The sequence below is a fragment of the Rhinolophus ferrumequinum genome, chromosome 7 (genome assembly GCF_004115265.2).
Source record: "Rhinolophus ferrumequinum isolate MPI-CBG mRhiFer1 chromosome 7, mRhiFer1_v1.p, whole genome shotgun sequence".
Taxonomy (NCBI): domain Eukaryota; kingdom Metazoa; phylum Chordata; class Mammalia; order Chiroptera; family Rhinolophidae; genus Rhinolophus; species Rhinolophus ferrumequinum.
In genome coordinates, this window is record NC_046290.1 from 59,761,458 (window position 1) to 59,781,394 (window position 19,937).

General features: G+C 36.8%; 1 protein-coding gene across 1 annotated transcript in view; it reads left to right on the forward strand.

Annotated features, from left to right (window-relative positions):
- ADGRV1 (adhesion G protein-coupled receptor V1) overlaps positions 1-19,937 on the forward strand; it is a 503,549-nt gene that overhangs the window by 410,379 nt on the left and 73,233 nt on the right. Inside the window, exon 86 of the mRNA XM_033111093.1 lies at positions 3,488-3,645. Within this exon, the coding sequence (XP_032966984.1) occupies positions 3,488-3,645 (158 nt within the window). The remainder of the gene's footprint in view (positions 1-3,487; positions 3,646-19,937) is intronic.

Consider the following 19,937-nt stretch of genomic DNA (forward strand, 5'->3'; position numbering starts at 1 on the left):
TGGGGAGGTTGATTCATGAATCTGTGAATCATAGCTATTATCATTATCTTATTGAGAAGGACTTAGTTATAAAGAAGACCTTGGAAACAAACATTTATTATTTTTTCATTACCTAGGTCCTTTTTCATTACCTGTGTAACCAGATGTCAGCTGCCTGGATTTCTTCAAGTCCTCCCATTTGCCAGGGTCAACCTCTTCTTTAAACTATAATTATTATTTTTTTTAAGTTTTTATTGGGGAAGGGGAACAGGACTTTATTGGGGAACAGTGTGTACTTCCAGGACTTTTTTCCAAGTCAAGTTGTTGTCCTTTCAGTCTTAGTTGTGGAGGGCGCAGCTCAACTCCAGGTCCAGTTGCCATTGCTAATTGCGGGGGGCACAGCCCACCATCCCTTATGGGAGTCGAACCGGCAACCTTGTGGTTGAGAGTACGCACTCCAACCAACTGAGCCATCCGGGAGCTCAGCGGCAGCTCAGCTCAAGGTGCCATGTTCAATCTTAGTTGCAGGGGGCGCTGCCCACCATCCCTTGCGGGACTCGAGGAATTGAGCTGACAACCTTGTGATTGAGAGCACACTGGCCCATGTGGGAATCGAACCAGCAGCCTTCGGAGTTAGGAGCTTGGAGCTCTAACCCTCTGAGCCACCAGGGCGGCCCCTAAACTATAATTTAAAAGGACTCAAACCACGGTCTCACGTATTGGGCATTCCTAGCATCCCTCCCAATACTTTCAGAAGTTGTGAAATGGAGCTTTCATATGTCTTTCCTGGACTTCTTTGCTTCTGAGTTCCTTACTCTGATTTCACACAGGAATAAAGAAACAGAAATACCCCATGCCACTGACATAATTTTTTTAAAATCAAATTAGGTAATGCAAGTGAAAACACTTCAATAAGTATGAAATACTACCTAGGGGAGGTAATAATCTTACCAAATTAGAAAGTGTAAGGCATTGCAAATGCGCCAAGCTACCCTTGGAATAGGAAAAACTGAAGGCAATGAAACAGTATCTACTTGTTTCATCTGGCTAAAAATAGAGACAGGGATGAAGTCCTGGCAAGATTTTGAAATAAATTAGGATTGTCTGTGGGTTATAAAAGGAAAGAAAATTTACCCACGAATGTTTAAAAGGGAACAGCAAAAGTTAGGCATGTGATTGCACGAACCCCAAAGAGTATTCAACACTGAAAGAGAGAAGGGTCACCAGAGTACTTTGAAGTTGGAGAGCTGGAAATTACAAGGAATACAGTCTCCCCACCCTTTTTAAGAAAATCAATCCACATGGCCTTTGTCTCATTTTGTGGTAACTGCCAGATCTGTCCTTGAAGCAATAGCTGCCACCACAATAATCAACTGCTCCTGGTGTGTGCATAGCATTCAGTCTGTTCATTTCTTATATTACATTCAGTTTTTCCAAAAATTTGTTCCCAGCTTTATTTCACAAAGGATTCCTAATGTGATATTCATAGTTTCCTAACTCCCGCATCGTTTTCATGTGATCTAATCCTCAAACTACCTGGATGTACTGTACATCTTACTCGGTTGAACTGCAGGAGATTCTGGTTGATGAAGGTTTTTTTTGTTTTGTTTTGTTTTTTTTTTCCTTTTAAGGGTAGTTGTCTGACACCTTAATCCCTAGGAGAGGTAGTACATGAGGCAGATAGTTTTCGTTGGAGAGAACCTGGGATGGAGTCACAGCTGGACAGAACTGGGCGAAGGGAGGAAAGGTTGTCATCTAAATCTAAAGCAAAGTTTTTAGGAAAGCGCTTCAAATCGAGAAGTGAGAACCAAATGTGCTCAGCCACTGGAAAGTAAAGATGTTGGAGCGTCACAGCTATATCCTAGCACTCCATATGAAATGTTTATTACTCCTAGAGCAGCTCACAATAGATTCAGTAATTATCCCCATTTTACATCCTGAAATTGAATTGTGATGACATTTTTCAAGGTATTATAAAAATAAAGCAGTGAAGCCTGTGTGAGTTTCTGCATCAGTGTCTGTATTTGTCTAAGCACCTTTAGGGCAGTCTGTGGCAGTGAATCCGTAATTCTGATGAAAACAGTATGAAATCTTTTTAAAGCCAATATACATAGAAATGAGTGGCCAACACGATTACTATTTTTAGTGCAGAAATATATTCCAGATCAAGGCCATTAATGTTTGCCTGTTTTATTTAATCATATGCCTTTTACCTGGAAGATACAGGTCTTATGGCATACAGATGAGAGTAGAGGAAAGGATTCAGGCTTTCTCTGCTGTTCAAATTAAATTCCAAAAGACAGGAAATTTGTCATTCTGACATCTCTTTGCAAATGCAGAATATGTGTTGAAAGATACATCTTGAAGTGTATCTTGTTTACAAGAGGAATACATTTAGTAGATCATGTTAATTAGAACTAATACCTGAGTAAGGTCTTTAATAATGTATCTCTTTAAATATAAAATCAAGCCACTGTTTTCCCGAGTTGTAAGAATGGATATTTCCCTCATTACCTCTATTTTGGTTTTGAGGTTTTATTGTAAACAGGTTTTATTTGTTTCCTTGAGTTTTCTTCAGAATCCATTATTTTTGACTATGTTATAATCTAGGGTTACGGATATTATGTATTAAAAATGGAGAAGTTGGGGAAAATATTTGAAAAGAGACACTGCCTACTATTAAGATATCTTGTAATTAAGAGTATTATAATCTTATAAATTGTAGGAGGTAAGTTTATTGTAAGCATACCTCAAAAGCACAGTTTTAGATATTGAGAACTTATTAGTAGTCCTCCATTTTGAGAATTTTTTTGTGAAGGATTTTATGTAACGAACAAAAGGATTTTATGACCCCTGGGTAAACATTTCCAGTTACATCTCTAACACCTTTTCTTCTTGTAGAATTTCAGTGTTACCAAAATAAGTAAATAATGTAAGTTTACCTTGGGCCTAAATAAACTATTCTAAATAAACTCTAGTAATAATAGATGAAACTGAGCAGTGCAATTTCTAAGTGGAAAGTTGTCATTATGTGCAAGTGAATTAATGGCTGTTGGGGAAATGTATAGATTAGGAAGGACAAAACTAGCATTCATTCAAAAAACAGGATTGGGGAAATGAAAGAATTGAACTGCAGGAATTCTCAAATTTGTCTTTAAACAATGCCTTCTTTCATGCAGTCCCCAATGAGACCTCACAAGGCCAAGAAGGTAGAGCCTGAAAGCAAGTGTGCATTTCTTAAATTTATTTGGCCAGAACCTTTTTTGATGTTTTCTGAGCATCTCAGGATATGCATGTTCCATGGATCCTATTTTGTAAAACAGTGGGTTCAATTTCATCATGTAGCCTCTACTTACACAAAGCTTCAATTTGGCAAACCAAAAATTTGCTTTTGCCAACATTTAGCTAGAAAGAGCTAGTATAAAGCAGTGATGTAATAATACATTCTGGATTTTGGAAATGTTTGGCTTGAAGTTGTCTGAGTTTTCTCTTCTCTTCTCTCTTTCAGGTGCTTCATCCCAAACATCTATGCAGCTCTGTTCACTGCAGCTCTTGTTCCTTTAATGTGCCTTGTGGTGGTATTTGTAGTATTCATCCACGCCTACCAAGTGAAGCCACAGTGGAAAGCATATGATGATGTCTTCAGAGGAAGAACAAATGCTGCAGGTTAGAAAGGATCCGTATTTGTACTTTGGAGATGGGAACATTTTAATGGTGGGAAAATGTCACTGAATATTTTTTTATCAAAAAAAAAAAAAAAAAAGAGTGAAGTTAGACTCAGCTTTGGGCTCTGAGCCATAAGTGAAGCTATCGCTCTCCAGTTTCTTCTGCTTCTTGGTACTTCCTGACATCTCTCCTTCTTTAGGGATCCATAGGTTTTATTGTTGGTTCCAGTTTTGTCCTTAACTTAGTAATGCACAAGTAAATGAGTCACAGCTCTTGGGAGCTACTTCTCTAAGCTTCCTTCAACTTAAGCAATAACAACCAGTGCTCAACCTGTGAAACCTATTCCTTTCTTTCAGATTCTAAGAATTCATCACAAACAAACTCCCATAATGCTCGGGAGTGCTGTATTTTTGCATGTGGAATTCTGATTGTGCTGACAGATGTTTAAAAACATATGTGATCAGACAGCTTCATAAGTGGCTACACATGTCTAGTTATTTAAGAGCACAAGTCTTTCCAGCTCAAATTGGCTTTCACTGCAGTTCATTTTTTCCCTTTGAATCATATTTAGCACAGGTTTTTATGATCTGATTCTTTTTTGTTGTTATTGTTAGATTAGAGTCTTTTAAAAAGTTTCTTAAATAGGAATATAACCACACACCTACATACAGAAAATTCATTCTAAAATGGTGTGAATGACTGAGATATTAGGGAGAATCTTTTGAACTGGGGGTGGGGGAATCCCTCTTGGGCCAATGAAGAAAAGGAATCTCTTTTCTAAGCTTTGACAAATCTAAAGCCAAATGAATGAGAGGAATTCTTCACATCTTAAGTGCTTCTCAGAGTTTAAGCAAGATATCATATAGGAAATCCCTAGAATAGTGTCTAATGTATTCTTAGGGGCTCGATAGACACTGTCACTTGCAGGATAATAAAATGAGGTACTCTAATGTAAGAAAAGACTTCTAGCTCCTGAACTGGATTAGGGAAGATGGGAAAAGATTGTCTGTATGGTGCAAAGAGAAGGGACTCTTTTATATTATTTTGAGGAGTCATCTATAAGATAGCTGTATCTAGCCACCTCTTCTATATTCTCTCTCATTTAGCATGCAATCATTGTGTAGGCAGAAATATTGTTTAAGGTTATGATTAATATAAATTCTTCAATTAAAAAAATAATATTTAATGTGGAAATCGTACTTTTTTTTGTGGGACATAGAATTTTTCCAGAAGCTATGCTTTTATTTAATTTGGGATTAATTTTATTACGATACATATTCTTAAGGGAAGAGTTGTTAGTTTCCCAAAGGACAAAATTTGTTTTGTTTTCTATATAATATAAAAGTGCCAGTGTTTGCATGTTTTCAATAGTAATAACATAAGGGCCTACCATAATGAGTTAACCCTTTTCATGCCTAAATCACTCCTATGCCTTTAAATATGATGCTTCATGGATATAGTAGATAAACAATACTTTGATTATCTAAAAAACATAGCCCTCAAGCATTAAACATAATTTTGAAAGTTCCAACACTCTTGTATCTCAACTAGGGAAATCTTTCTTGCAATGAAATATTAATGTAAGTGTTGCTCTATTGTAGCTTTTCAAATACAAAGGAAAAAAAATAACAATACTTGTGATATTTCTAATTACCCTATTCCCATGACAATTCAATCTAATATTTATCACCTCATACATGGACTCTTATAGTATCCTCCTGATTGGTCACTAGTTTGAGTCTTTTTCTTCTCCATATCATTTTCTCAGATGTCTGTATTTCAAAAATGTAAAGTGGATCACTTCACTCTCCAGCATCACTGTCATTCAAGCTCTTTCTCATTGCCCAAAAGAAAAGACCCATCTTTTTAGCCTGCAGTATAAGAGTCTCCACAGTCCAACCCTGAGCCATGTTTCCATCCCTAAGTTATTTATCATTTATTCTGCATTCTGACTATGCCAGTGTATTTACTCTTTCCTAGAATTTCCTGATACTGTCACCTCTATTCATGTAAGGAACGCTCTACTTAGAACTCCTCATAACTAGTTGATAATATCCCATGTGTTTAGAAAGTGATGTGGGAAAAATGTGCATAAGAGAGAGGTGGAAAGGGCTTATCATGCTCCCACAATCTTCATTAGTTCCCCATAGCTGTCCAACATAAACCCATAATCTAAGTAAAAATCATGAGCTAGATAAACGCAATTCCCCTAGACCCCTCTTCCAAGAAGATACTAATTACTCTATAAAAATTCTGGAAGCTCCCAATATGCTACCTCTTCTGTGAAGAAGCCTTTGGAATTGCCTCTTTACAAAACCACACCAATACTCATTTCCTCATTTATGCCTTTAAAGCACTTTGTCCCTACAGCTATTATAGTACTTATCTTAGAATGGAATGGCGACTTGTTTTGGTGTATGTGGCTGATTTCTTTCATAAATTATGAATTCTTTGAGGTCAAGGACCATTTATTATTCATCTCTGTATCATCAGGGTCTGTAGAGTGTTCAGTGGATCGCAGGAGCACAATTAATGTTTGTTGAATAAATTAATAAATTAATAATCATCAATGCACCGTAAACTCTTATAGGAGTGAATACTTAAGCTAAATATAGCATAAGAAGAAGAGAAATCGGTTATAGCATCGAAAGTAGAAATGAAAGGAGTTATCTCATTGCTCTGTTTGTAGGTATCCCTTTGAAGGTTATTATTATTAAGGCTATTTTTTCCCTTGATTTCTATGATTTCCAAAACTACATGTTCAGCATTGACTTCCGACCAATCTTTTATATTTTATTTGCAACCTACTATAACTCACCTCCACTTAAATATGCTCCACTTACCTTGAATTCAGAATTTCTAGAAAAAAAACAAAAAACAGTACTTTCTAGTCTACCAAGTAGCATTTCGTACCCTCTTTGAATCTTTCTGCTAAAATTCCATTGCATTGACCTGAAAAATATCTAGTGAAGACGATACTGTAAATTCATGTTTTGCCCACTACTCTGCTCCATGTACATAGCAGTTAAAGAGAAACCATAACAAGAGAAAATTTTAAAGAAGATGAACATCTCTGTGTATCAGAAATAGAGCAGGAACACAAAGTGTAAGCTGGGCTGAAGCCATGAACCTGCTGTTTCCTGGGTCCACTAGCAGGTGGATGCAGGACTATCTCAAGTGCTGTGGTGGTGAATTGGGAGCTAAAAAGATCCCACTCAGGGCAGGTAGACTGGGGCAATAGCATTTACATGAAAGGAGCCTGCAAAAGAGCTGTCATGGTAGCTTGGGCTTTGGGTTATATAAATCTTGGAGCCCAAGGAGAAAGCAGGCAAAGCATCTCGTTGCATACCTGGGCCAAGCTCTCCACAGTTCTCATACTGTATTTGTCTTATCCATATGTCACCACGGGGCCAAGAGGCCCAAGACATCATAATCGTCTTTGAATAGCAGGGATGAGTGGAGGCAACCACAAAACCATTAGGAAAAAGTAGCCAGAGACAGACAGACAGACAGAGTCAGAGAGAACGAGCAAAGAAACAAATGCTTTCTACTCAAGATTAGCTGCAATATAAAAGTCCCAAACATTGGAGGGGAAACTAACAAAGACAGCCCTTAAAATCAGCAATCAAAAGAATAAGATTAATCTAGAAATTTTTTTTAAATGGAATAAATTATAAATAGTTTTGTTTTTGTTTTTTAGTTTATTTTTTAAATAATTGTTTTATTTTAAATTTACAGTTGACGTACAATATTATATTAGTTTCAGGTGTACCACATAGTAGTTAGACATTTATATAACTTATGAAGTTATTGTCCAGCTGGCAACCATCAAAATGTTCTTTGTGAACAAACTGATGGTTGCCAGAGGGGAGAAGGATTGGGGAGCTGGGTGAAAAGGTGAAGGGATTAAGAGGTACAAATTGGTAGTTACAAAACAGTCATGAGTATGTAAAGTACAGCATAGAGAATATAGTTTCAATAATGTTGCAACAACTATGTATAGTGCCAGGGATGTACTGGACTAATTGGGGGATCACTGCATAAATTATATAAATATATAAATGTCTAAACATTATGCTGTACATATGAAACTAATATAAAATAATATTGAATGTCAGCTGTAACTGAAAGAAAGAAATAATTTAAAAATGTAATGGAAGTCTAATAAAATAGAATTTTTAAATGATTTAGTTTACTAACATCTGCTCTTAGACCTACCCTGTTGTTAAAAGAGATGTTGTAATCTCTATCCCTAGAACTATTTGAGAAGTTAATAAAACAAGTATCTGTCCTTGAGGATTGAATTAATAGGTGGACCAGAAAGTCTACTGGATTCCATTGTAAGGCAATAATTAATATTCATAAAGGATTTACGACTACTGTCTTATCTTCTTGGAAAACGTTCGGTTTCTCAAACATTGACTATACCTACTCTGTGTAGGCATTCTGAGGGATACTAAGGAAATACTGTGGTAAATGAAATGCCTATAAAAACCAGTATTTACTATGGCTATTTCAGAGTGTGGGATTAAGGGAGTTATTTATTTATTTGGGGGGGGGGTGTATCTCTGTTTTCAAATTTATATGTAATTAGGATGCATTTGTTTTGGAATAATAAATAAATATTAGGAAAATGTATGAAAAAATGTTCTTTGTATCTATGAGGTTATTTCCACTTCGTTTGCTTATTTATTTTGTTCTTTAGATTCCCGTATAAGTAAAATTATATGGCATTTTTTGTTTTCTGTCTGACTTCATTCAGCAAATACCCTCTATCCATCCATGTTGTTACAGATGGAAAGATTTCATTCTTTTTTATGTCTGAGTAATATTCCATTGTACATATGTACCACCTCTTCTTTATCCATTCATCCATTGATGGTCACCCAGATAGCCTCCATTTCTTGGCTACTGTAAATAATGCTGCAATAAATATATGGATGCACATGTCCCTTTGAAGTAGTGTTTTGGGTTTGTTCAGATAAATACTCAGAAGTGGGATTACTGGGATTCTTCTTTGTCTCTTGTTATAGCCTTTGTTTTAAAGTCTATTTTCTCTGGTATAAGTTTTGCTGCCCAACATTTTTGTTTGTTTGTTTCCATTTTCATGAAATACCTTTTTCCATCTCTTTATTTTCAGTGGATGTATATCTTTTGATCTGAAGTGAGTCTCTTGTTGGCAGCATATGTACGGGTCTTATTTTCTTATCCATATCTTTTGATTGGAGCATTTAATCTATTTACATTTAATGTAATTGTTGATAGATATATAGTTAGTGCCATTGCATTATCACATTTTTAATCTTTTTTTACTTCTTTTTCTTCTTAAAAAAGTCCCTTTCACATTCCTTGTACTACTGGTTTGATACTGATGAACTCCTTTAGCTTTTTCTTATCTGGAATGCTCTTTATCTATCCTTTGATTCTAAGTGATAGCTTTGTTGAGTAGAGTAATCTTGGTTTTAGGTCCTTGTTTTTCATTGCAGACTATTTTGTGTCAATCCCTTCTGGCCTACAGTGTCTGTTGAGAAATCAGCTGACAATCTTATGGGAGCTCCTTTGTAGGTAACTAACTGCCTTTGTTGGGCTGCTTTTAAGGTTCTCTCTTTGTCTTTAACCTTTGGCATTTTAATTATGATGTGTCGTGGTGTGGGCCTCTTTGGGTTCATTTTGTTTGGGACTCTCTGTGCTTGCTGGGCTTGTATGTCTATTTCCTTCCCCAGGTTAGGGAAATTTCCATCATTATTTGTTCAAATAGGTTTTCTGTTCCTTCTTCTCTCTCTTCTCCTTCTGGTACCCCAATAATGCAAATGTTAGTATGCTTGGTGTTGTCCCAGAAGCCCTTTAAACTATATTCATTTTGGGAGGGATTCTTTTTTCTTTTTGCTGTTCTGATTGGGGGTTTTCTGCTACCTTAACTTATAAATTTCTGACTTGATCTTCTGCTTCATCTAATCTGTTGTTGATTCCCTCTAATGTACTCTTTGTTTTAGTTATTGTGTTCTTCTTCTGATTTGTTCATTTTTGTTTTCTATTTCCATTTTTATGTTTACTTTCTCTTTGTTGAAGTTTTCACTGAGTCCATCTACTCTTTCCCTAAGTTCATTGAGCATCCTTATAACCAGTGTGTCTGGTAGATTGCCTGTCTCCATTTGTTTAGTTCTTCTTCTGGAGCTTTGTTCTATTCTTTCATTTGGGATCTGTTTCTTTGTCTCCCCATTTTGTCTGCCTGCCTCCCTGTATTTGTTTCTATGTATTAGGTAGAACTACTATGTCTCCTGGTCTTAGTAGAGTGGCCTTATGTAGTAGGTGTCCAGTGGGGCCCAGTGGCTCAGTCCCTTTAGTCACCTGAACTGGGTGCTCCAGGTGTGTCCCTTGTGTGGGTTGTGTGTAGCCTACTGCTGTAGTTGATCCTTGGTTGCTGTTTGCACATCAATGAGAGGGATTGACCATTGGGCTGATTGGTTGTGAGAACTAGCTGTGACTACAGTGGAGGAGCTGTTGTGCAGGGGCTGACCCTATGGAGCATGATTCACTTTAGCAGGGCTCTGGTGCCTGTCCAGACTGTCCTTTTGGGTGTGTTGCCCACAGAAGCAACCAAGTGGTAATCTGGCTTTGTCCAAATCTGGCCACTGGGCATGCTGGCCCCGGGGCCTCCTGTGAGGGGCCCCACCTCAGGCCATGTTCAGCAGCACCCTGCCCAGGACCACCAGGCATGAGCCACAAAGTGATCCGCAGATAGAAGCCACCCTTGCTGGGCTTGGATGTGCCTGGAAGAGGCCAGCCATGAACTGAGGCCTGCAACCATTAGTGCTGGGCTTCCGGCTTCTCAGGAAGAGGTATGGGGCATGCCAAGGCTGAATGCTGCTTGCTTGGGTTTTGTGAACCTTTGAAAGATTTTAGGAATGTCTGTAGCATGAGCCACGACAGAGCATTTGTATGAAAAAAAAAACACTGGAAGTGGCTTGTGCAGTCTGAAATTTGGGTAGAGTTTGATCTCAGGAAATCATCAGGGCAGGGCAAACAGTGATAGCCAGGTTGATGGAGACTCAGATATGATAGCCACTTGCAACTGCACGCCCAGAGTGGGGAGAGCTCAACAAAGAAATAATGGCTTTTGCCAGATACTTCTGTTGAGGAGGGAAGCTGCCTCTCCAGCCCTTGCCCTAAGCCAGACAATTCAGTTCTTTGCCGTATGTCCCTGGCACCTTTGGAGCTGCTGCCCCAGCACTGGAGCTCAAAGTAAGTGAGTCTGTCAGCAAATAAGTCTGTGTGTGGACCCTTTAAGAAGAGCACCTAGGACTGCAACTGCCATCTGTCTTGCTCAGCCACAATCTCTGCTGGTTTTCACAGACAGAAGTTGTGGGGATTTCTCTTCCCAGCACTGAAACCGTGGGCTGGGGAGCCTGGTATGAGGCTTGGATCACTAGCTCCTCTGTGGGGGAGACCTTCACAGATGAGATATCCCTGCCAGTTTTTAACTGACAGACCGTTCTGTGTCTCTGCACCTCCTACCAGTCTCGAGGTGGTTTCTTCTGTATATCCTTATTTATAAGACTTCTATTCAGCTAGACTTCAGGTGATTCTCAATGATGGTAGTTTATTTGTAATTTTGATGTGGTCATGAGAGGAGGCAAGCACAGCATTTATCTATTCTGACATCTTAACCAAAAGTCCTCATAAATAACTTGGAATAAATATATTAGGATCCTCAAAAATATAAATTAGGAAATATTGAACTATGGCCCTACCTGTTTCTCCATTTCATCAATTTATTTTTTGACAGCTTCATTGAAATATAATTTACATGCCTTAAAGTTCACCTGTTTAAATTATACAGTTCAGTGGTCTTTCATATATTTATATAGTTGTGTAACTATCACCTTGATCTAATTTTAGAACATTTTTATCATCTTAGAAAGAAACCCCATACCCAGTAGCAGTCACTTCCCTTTCTTCATTTCCCTGAGCCCTAGGTAACCGCTAATCAACTTTTTGTCTCCATAGATTTGTCTACTATGGGACATTTCATATAATGAGATCATAGAATATGCAGTCTTTTGTGTCTGACTTCTTTTACTTAGCATAATGTTTTCAGTGTTCGTCTATAATAGTGCATGCATCAGTACATAGGTTCTTTTTATTGCCAAATAATACTCCACTGTATGAAAACGTTTTGCTTGTCCATTCATCAGTTGATGAACATTTGGGTTGTTTTCACCTTTTGGCTATTATGAAGAATGCTGCTATGGACATTCAGATTCAAGATTTTGTATTAACATGTTTTTATTTCTCTGCTTGACTGACTGCTTGAGTATATACCTATAAGTGGAATTGCTGGATCATATGGTAGCTCTATGTTTAACATTTTGTGGAACTGCCAAACTTTTTCAAAGTGGCTATAGTGACCTGTTTTTGCAAGTTAAGGTTTTTTTGGAATCCAGCCACACCCATTTGTTTACACATATCCTATGGCTGCTTTCATAGTATAGAGCTGAGTATATGTAATGCAACAAAGACCATGTGGACTGAAAAACCTAACATAATTAATATCTGGCCTTTTACAGAAAGTTTAATGGCCGACCTCTGGTATAAAGGAAGACATAGCCACTAAAATCATTTAAACATTAAAAAAAGATATAAACAAATAAAATTAAGACAGACAAATTGAAAATAAAATATTGACAATAAAAATATACTAATTAAAATTTTTAAGTATCTTAATATTTGAGATAAACTGTAGATGAGACACATTGAAGAGGGAATTAATGAATTAGAATGTGAAGCTAGGATTGAGGAATACGAAAAAGAGAAAAGAAAATAAAGCTAAGAGATATGAGACTAGATTGCCAGAAGAAAAGAAAACGAGGAATGGAGAAAAAGCAAGATTTGACGAGGTAATGGTTGAGAATTTTCCAGAACTAAAAAAATTAGCACAACTATATATAAAATGGATATCTACATTGTAAAAAAGCAAAAGTGGGGAGGATACTGAAAATTCTAGTATACTACTGTGTTTTCCCAAAAATAAGACCTAGCCTGACCATCAGCTCTAATGCGTCTTTTGGAGCAAAAATTAATATAAGACCCGGTCTTACTTCTTATATTAATTTTTGCTCCAAAAGACGCATTAGAGCTGATGGTCAGGCTAGGTCTTATTTTGGGGGAAACACAGTAGCAAGATATAAAACAAATTTTTAAAGTTCCCAGATCTGTATTTTTAAACATCTGGATAGTTAGCATCTTTTCTTTGCTTCTGATATTGTATGTTATGAGAAGTGGCACAAACCCTGCTCATGAGTTCCGATTCCATAGTGCAAGCAGACGCAGTTAAATTCTCTGAAAATCTAAGCTTCAAAGGCAACGCTTGCCGATGGCCAGCTTCTTCGCTTTTTTCTGAGAAACCTGCACTTTTTACACCCCATGTGACCTTAATACCTAAGAAGGAGGGCAGTTCTAATTAGTCTCCAGCAGACCCAGCTTAGTTCTCTGCAATTCCAAGCATGCAAAAGCAACCCTTTTTCCTAGGGCAGCTGAGATGGTTTATAGTTTAGTTGTATTAGGTTGCTGCAAAAGTAATTGCGGTTTTTGCAGTTATTTTTAACCTTTTAGACCGCAGTTACTTTTGCACCAACCTAATATTTTGCCCTTCATTTTTCAATTGTATGGACATTTTTAGATATATTATGAGAAATATACTCTCAAGTAATAAATCAAGAGTAGAATATAAGTCCCCTTTTCTTACAAGAGCACAATTATGCTAAATGTTGAATATTATTAGCCAAACATTGTCAAGCGTTTTTTGTTTGTTTATAAATCACTTTTAACAATGAGTATGATGCATTGTGAGGAGGAAAGTTCCATTTGTAGTTTCCTTATACCCAAGGTGTTTTGTTTGTTTTTAGTAACTAGAATGATTATGATTATACGTTTACCTTAGGGTTTTAGGCTTGGTAAACAGATGCAACTGGTTATCACCAGCATCACCTATTTGAATAACATTACATTAGACCTAAAATCTTTCATATGTCTATAGACCTGTTCTCCATCCTGCTTACTGTTGTGCAGAGTAGATGTGCCTGACGACAGCTGCATTTTTAAATCAACACTTGTGTGTTGGTTACAAGGGCTAAGTATCGATCCTTTTACACTCGATATTTTGAGTGACTGTTTCCCCTCTAATATTCCTTAATTTCAGAGTTCAAATAAACTCATTGAAAGCCAAAGGAACAGGGAGAACAGAGAGAGCTGCTAATAAATAAAATATACTCTGTGCTGTAGTCTCCCAATGATAGCCACCAACAATCTCTTCCCTTTCTGAACTTGGCCTGCAACAATGATGACAGCTTGGCCTCTGTGCATATTTTGTTGCCTGACTGCTGTCAACCAAATTTTCAAAAGTCAGTGGTTCCTAATGAGATTCACGGACCTCCTCTTCCTCCAGTCAGTGGGGTGAATATGCAGGAAGAATGAGTCAAGATAAAGGTATGTTCCCAGAACTAAATTTCAGTGTCTCAAACAGCATTTTAAACAAAGCCTGTAATTTTAGGGTTTGGTTTTGATCTCTGGCAATGATAAGCCTTTCTCTTCTTTGAGGCTCATTAGAATTTACTGACTCCTTTCTGATTCATCAGCTAGTTCTTCTGTGAGGAATGATTCATGGATCAGGGAAGGAAAACTAATTTGAATAAAAAGAGGAAGTAAGTGATTACAAATCTTTTTCTTATAAAAATCCCACTCATATGTTTCAATACGATAGATAAAAATGTAAAGGAGTCTTGAGTCCGTTCATAGCGTGAATCTGAGGTATTTAGAATTTGCTGGTACTGTAATGGCAACTTCATTACTTGAGGACAAATTTGAGAATGAGTGCTTCCATTTCTTCTGAGGCTCCATTACTTCACATTTATAGTAAACAAATAGTAATATAAATCAAGATTCTATTGCTATTATGAAAATCATTGAGAACTTGTTACAATGAAAATCATTGAATATTGCAAAGTATCACACATCCTAAAGTTGAGTGGCTTTCTTCCTTTTGACATTTAAAAAATTCAAATAGAGTTCAAACAAACTCAATGAAACTCAAATCCAAAGGACAAAGGAAAAGGAAAGAGTTCCTGGCAAATGCAATAGACTCTGTGTTGTATTCTCCATGGATGGCTATGATCAGTTACTGCCCTCCTGTTGTGTGCGTACTACTTCTCTTACAAAGCAGTGGAGTCTGTTTCCCTTCCCTTTAAAACCTGGCTTTGGACTTGCTTAGACCAATATAATATGATGGAAGTGATGCTGTCCCATAATGGGTCTAGCCTTTAAGAGAACTGGCAGTGTTATTTTCTCTTGGAAGCCAGCTCCAATGTATGGCTAAAAAGTCCAGTTACCCTGAGACTACTATGATGTTTGAAACCCATGTTAGTCAGTCATATGGAGTAGCCACGTGTATAGATATGTTTTACCATCCTTCAGTTGTTTTAGGCACCCCAACTCCGATTCCAGACATGTGATAAAGAAGCCTTCTTATAGTTTCCAGCCCAAGTAGATACCGTGTTTCCCTGAAAATAAGACCTAGCCGGACAATCAGCTCTAATGTGTCTTTTTCAGCAAATATTAATATAAGATCGGGTCTTATATATTGTATTCTATAAGACCGGGTCTTATATTGTATTCTATAAGACCCGGTCTTATATTATAGTAAAATAAGACCAGGTCTTATATTAATTTTTGCTCCAAAGGATGCATTAGAGCTGATTATCCAGCTAGGTCTTATTTTCGGGGAAACACGGTACCACACAGAGGAGAAAAACTGCCCAGCCCAAATTGTAGGATTGTGAGAAATAATAATTTAATTTAAGCCACTAAGTTCTGTAGTGGTTTATTATGTAGCAATCAATAGCTGAAACACTCTGGTTCTAGTATTCTTATTATTCTCACATCAAAATTATAAATATGTCATTGTCATTTTAAATGTAATTGCTTGCAGAAACATATATTCTTATAAGTATAAATGGAAAAACACAATATGATTTTTTTTCCCTAAGGCAAAATTGAGGCTTCCACTAAAGTGAAATAAAAGTAATCTTACCTAGTAACAGTATGTGCTTGAATCAGGTCCAGAATTACCAATATAACAGGTTTCACATGTCCTTGGCAGTAAGCTGCTTATTTGCAGTCTACTCTCAGTTCCATTGCTGAAAATAAAATAAAAGAAAAAAAACAATACCCAGGGACCCAAGAAAATCCCAGAGCTTCTCATTTTACAATGAACAATCTCTTCCACTTGAGCTTGGAAAACCTTTGTGAACATAGTTCAGTCTTCCCACATTTTGCCAGTAGAGGTGGGGAAAATCCAAAATATTTAAGAAACATTGTGGATTCTCATCCTCTTTTCAGATTCATATCTATGACCGCACTCTTCAAAGATTCAAATCAGAAATCTTTGAGACTGAAAGATGATGTGTAGATGTGTAGTCAGTCAATTCATTGTTTTCTTCATTATTGTTTTGGAAAACATTTGGGATTTGGTAATGCTTATTAAAAACTAACATCAAGAGTTAGTTTCCTAACATGTAAATATCCAGATAAAAAGTAGTGTAACAATACTTTCATTAAAAATACTTTTATAAAAATAAAATCATAGATTTGAGAGAAAGCTTAAATTTCTGTTTAAACTCCTGATTTACACATGTAACCAAAGAAGCAAAGGGACTGATAATTTGTGATAGAGCTGGGTCTTTTTAGAACTCAAGTTTCCTGAACATCTTTACCTCAGTGAACTGGCTTTCACCTAGTCTCCGTTAAATACCGATGAGGACAAGGGTAGTTCTCTATTTACTTTATTTCAGTATTAAACTGTTAAATTCAATTTACATTTGTTTTCTAGGTGGGCAGAGGGCACAGAGCATGGATATGGTGGGGTTGGAATTAAAAATAAAGGGCTGGAATGCATATAAGTGGCAGATGTGAATTTATTATACTTAGGCCCTGATATTCATAACTATTATTATCATCACCACTACCATCTCAGACTCACCATATGCCAGACACGGTGCTAACCGTTTTGAATGTATTATCTCTATTTTTACAAGAATCCTATGAAACAGGTATTATGATTCCTATGTTCAGATAAGAAAATCAAAGACATGAGAGGCATAGAAAAGTGGCCAAGTTTGTCGTTGGAATTAGAACCACAGGTGACTCTCAAGCTCTGACTGAGCTGCCATTACTACTAGCACCAATGCCATGCTGCTATCAAAACTTTCATTGGGAACAATAACATGTAAACAGTAAATTAAACCTAGAAAACTCTAATTCTATAAAAGTAGTTATTAGAGTCCTATCCCCAGAAAGAATTTGAAGTGATCTGGGCTGGCAAGTTATTCCTTCATCTTCTGATTTCCAGGAAAGACTGCCCCCTCTTTTTAGAGTACTGAAACATTCCTAGTTTTCCTCATTATTCTTACATATAGTGCAGGCACAATAATAATCCTTAACTTTATAGAGATGTTTGAAGGAATGATTAAATGTTAATTCATATAAAGTCTTTAGTATGCGCTCTGGAACATACTAAGCAGTATGTGTTGGTGTTTCTATTAGCATAACTCTTTTAACACGTGATTCCTTCAGAATCCAGTCAGATATGTAACTCCTTTGTCCTATATACTTCTTAGATGTCTCTCAAATATGTCTCCCTCTTTCTTTCTTCATGATTATGCCTGGTGTATTAATCAGCTTGAGCTGCCACAAAATACCATAGACTAGGTGGCTTAAACAACTGAAATTCACACTCCTCACAGTTCTACAGGCTGAGAAGTCTCCCAGTCTGGGTGCTGGCCAATTCAGTTCCTAATGAGAGCCCTCTTCCTGGCTTACAGATGTCCATCTTCTTGCTGTGTCCTCACATGGTAGACAGAGAGGGCAGGAGGTAAGGAGTGTTAGTTCTTTTGTGTCTCTTCTTGTAAGGGTACTCATCCCATCATAAGGGCTCGACCCTCATGACCTAATTACCTTCCAAAATCCCTATCTCCAAATACCGTGTTTCCCTGAAAATAAGACCTAGCCAGACAATCTGCTCTAATGCATCTTTTGGACCAAAAATTAATATAATACCCGGTATTATATTATATTATAGACTGGGTCTGTATTATATTAAAATAAGACTGGGTCTTACATTAATTTTTGCTCCAAAAGACACTTAGAGCTGATTGTCCAGCTAGGTCTTATTTTGGGGGAAACATGGTATCCCCTCTTCTTCAGCCATGCTGAACTAGTGCCGTTGGCCTAAAAGTGACATGATTTCTGATAAGTCTGGACTTAAATAACATAACTGGATTCACTCTGACTTGCTGAGTTTATCAACAAGTTTATGGTCAGGGAGGAGAGGGAATGGAATTGAAAGTCATTTCCATCTTGTGACCCATCGTGACTAGGCTTCGGTAGGGCGTTAGTAGAAGACGTGAACAATATGATACACATTTAAAGCCAGTACAGAGCATCAGTACATCGTTGCTCTGGGTGCAAGGTACACTCTTTGACCTTCAATGAGGTTGCTATCTCTTGTTGATGTCGCATACATTGACATGCCTCAGTTTGACCCAGAGAATCAATGAAACTTTCCCAGTTGTTTATAGTTTTTGTACATAGGCGAAGTGAGTTTCCCATATTTTTCCATGACAGTTTTTCTCCAAATTAATAAAAATTTAAAATTTTAATTTTCCTGGCATACTCCATTCTTTTTAAAGGACTTTCTACCCGTCAAATCCTTTTTTGTTTATCCTGGAAAAATTACTGATGAGGCATTACTTTCTACTCCTTTGAAAGTTACATAAAAATAATTATTCATGTTTATTGCTTTAAACTAAGAGCACATTCTTTTTTAATGGATGACTGAAGTCTTCCATTTAACTCTTGGCTGGTGAAAATACAACTTCTGACTTTTTTTAAATGTGTCTCTCTAAAATTTGCCCAGTCAGTTTCAAAACAATGTATGAAAAACACGACTAGATAGTTGAAAAATCACTTTTTAAGGCCGTTTTATGTTGGCATGTTTATGACGTTGAAAACACTATATTCCCCTCTTGACCTGGTCTATGAGCCACCGTTGTTGCTGTCTACATAGTGATCCTACAAGATGCCTTGGTTCTCTCTACTCAGCCAAATGCCAAGTTCTTAGGTATAAATTCCATTCTTGGTATGCAACCTTTTCCATGTATTACTTATTGCCATTCTCATTATTTACAGACACTTTCAATTTATGATTCAGTGCCTACAGTTCTTTAAAAAAATATACAGTCACAAAATAATCGTTGATCACATTTTAATTAATCAGGTGGTATAATATTAAAGAGAAGATCCAGAAATAAAGGAAAATTACGTTGCTAAGACTACAAAAATAGGAAATGCAGACAGGACAGATAACCTGGGAAATTAGCAATTGCATTCCAAATTTCTTTAAAAATGTATATTTGACCTAATACCTATGATCATAACGCCCAATACTTAATATTTTACATATTATAAAACTCAGAAGTTGAATAAAAGAAAATGACATTTTTGTGTTGTTTCCTTTCAGAAGAAAAGTGCACCATATCAAAAGTAAAGATCTTTACACAAAAGTACTCTTTCACTTGCCTTATCATAACAGAAATTGCTTGCCTCGTAAAAGATCACTTTCCTTACAATGATTTGCAAGAGGCCACTCCTTCCAACTAATAAAATGTCAAAAATATTTTTGTTCCTTCCTGCATTTCAAGGTACTATGTCCCTGATTAATTTTTTTCTTCCTTCTATTTTTAAATCATTTCCCATGATATCGTCCCTTCCTGAGTCACTGTTTCCTTCTCTACATCTTTCACTGAGCACACCTCTTTCTGTCCTCCTCTCCTTGTTCCTCACTCCCACTTGTTCTTTATCCTCATTGTGACCTCCCTTCTCTCCACCCTGTGATTGGACATTCCAAGGATATTTTAACTAGGTCCTTTGATTTCTCACCAACTTGGCCCCTTCCTTAAGCAATTATGCCAATTATGAGCCCTATCTATGCCATACATTTCTCTTTACCAGCCAATTAGTACTACTCTGTAATAGATACTAATTTATTCTAAGTAAATTTAAACTGGTTCATCTCTGCTTCTCAGAAATCCTTTCGATTATCTTTAATTGCTTCGTAAGTAATCTTTGAAACAGATTCCACTGCCCTTAAGTCTTGTGTGTAATACCTTTTATTCTCACTCTCTATACAATTATGAAAACAACCTGATGTACCTCCCTCAACTTTCCTTATTTTTATATAA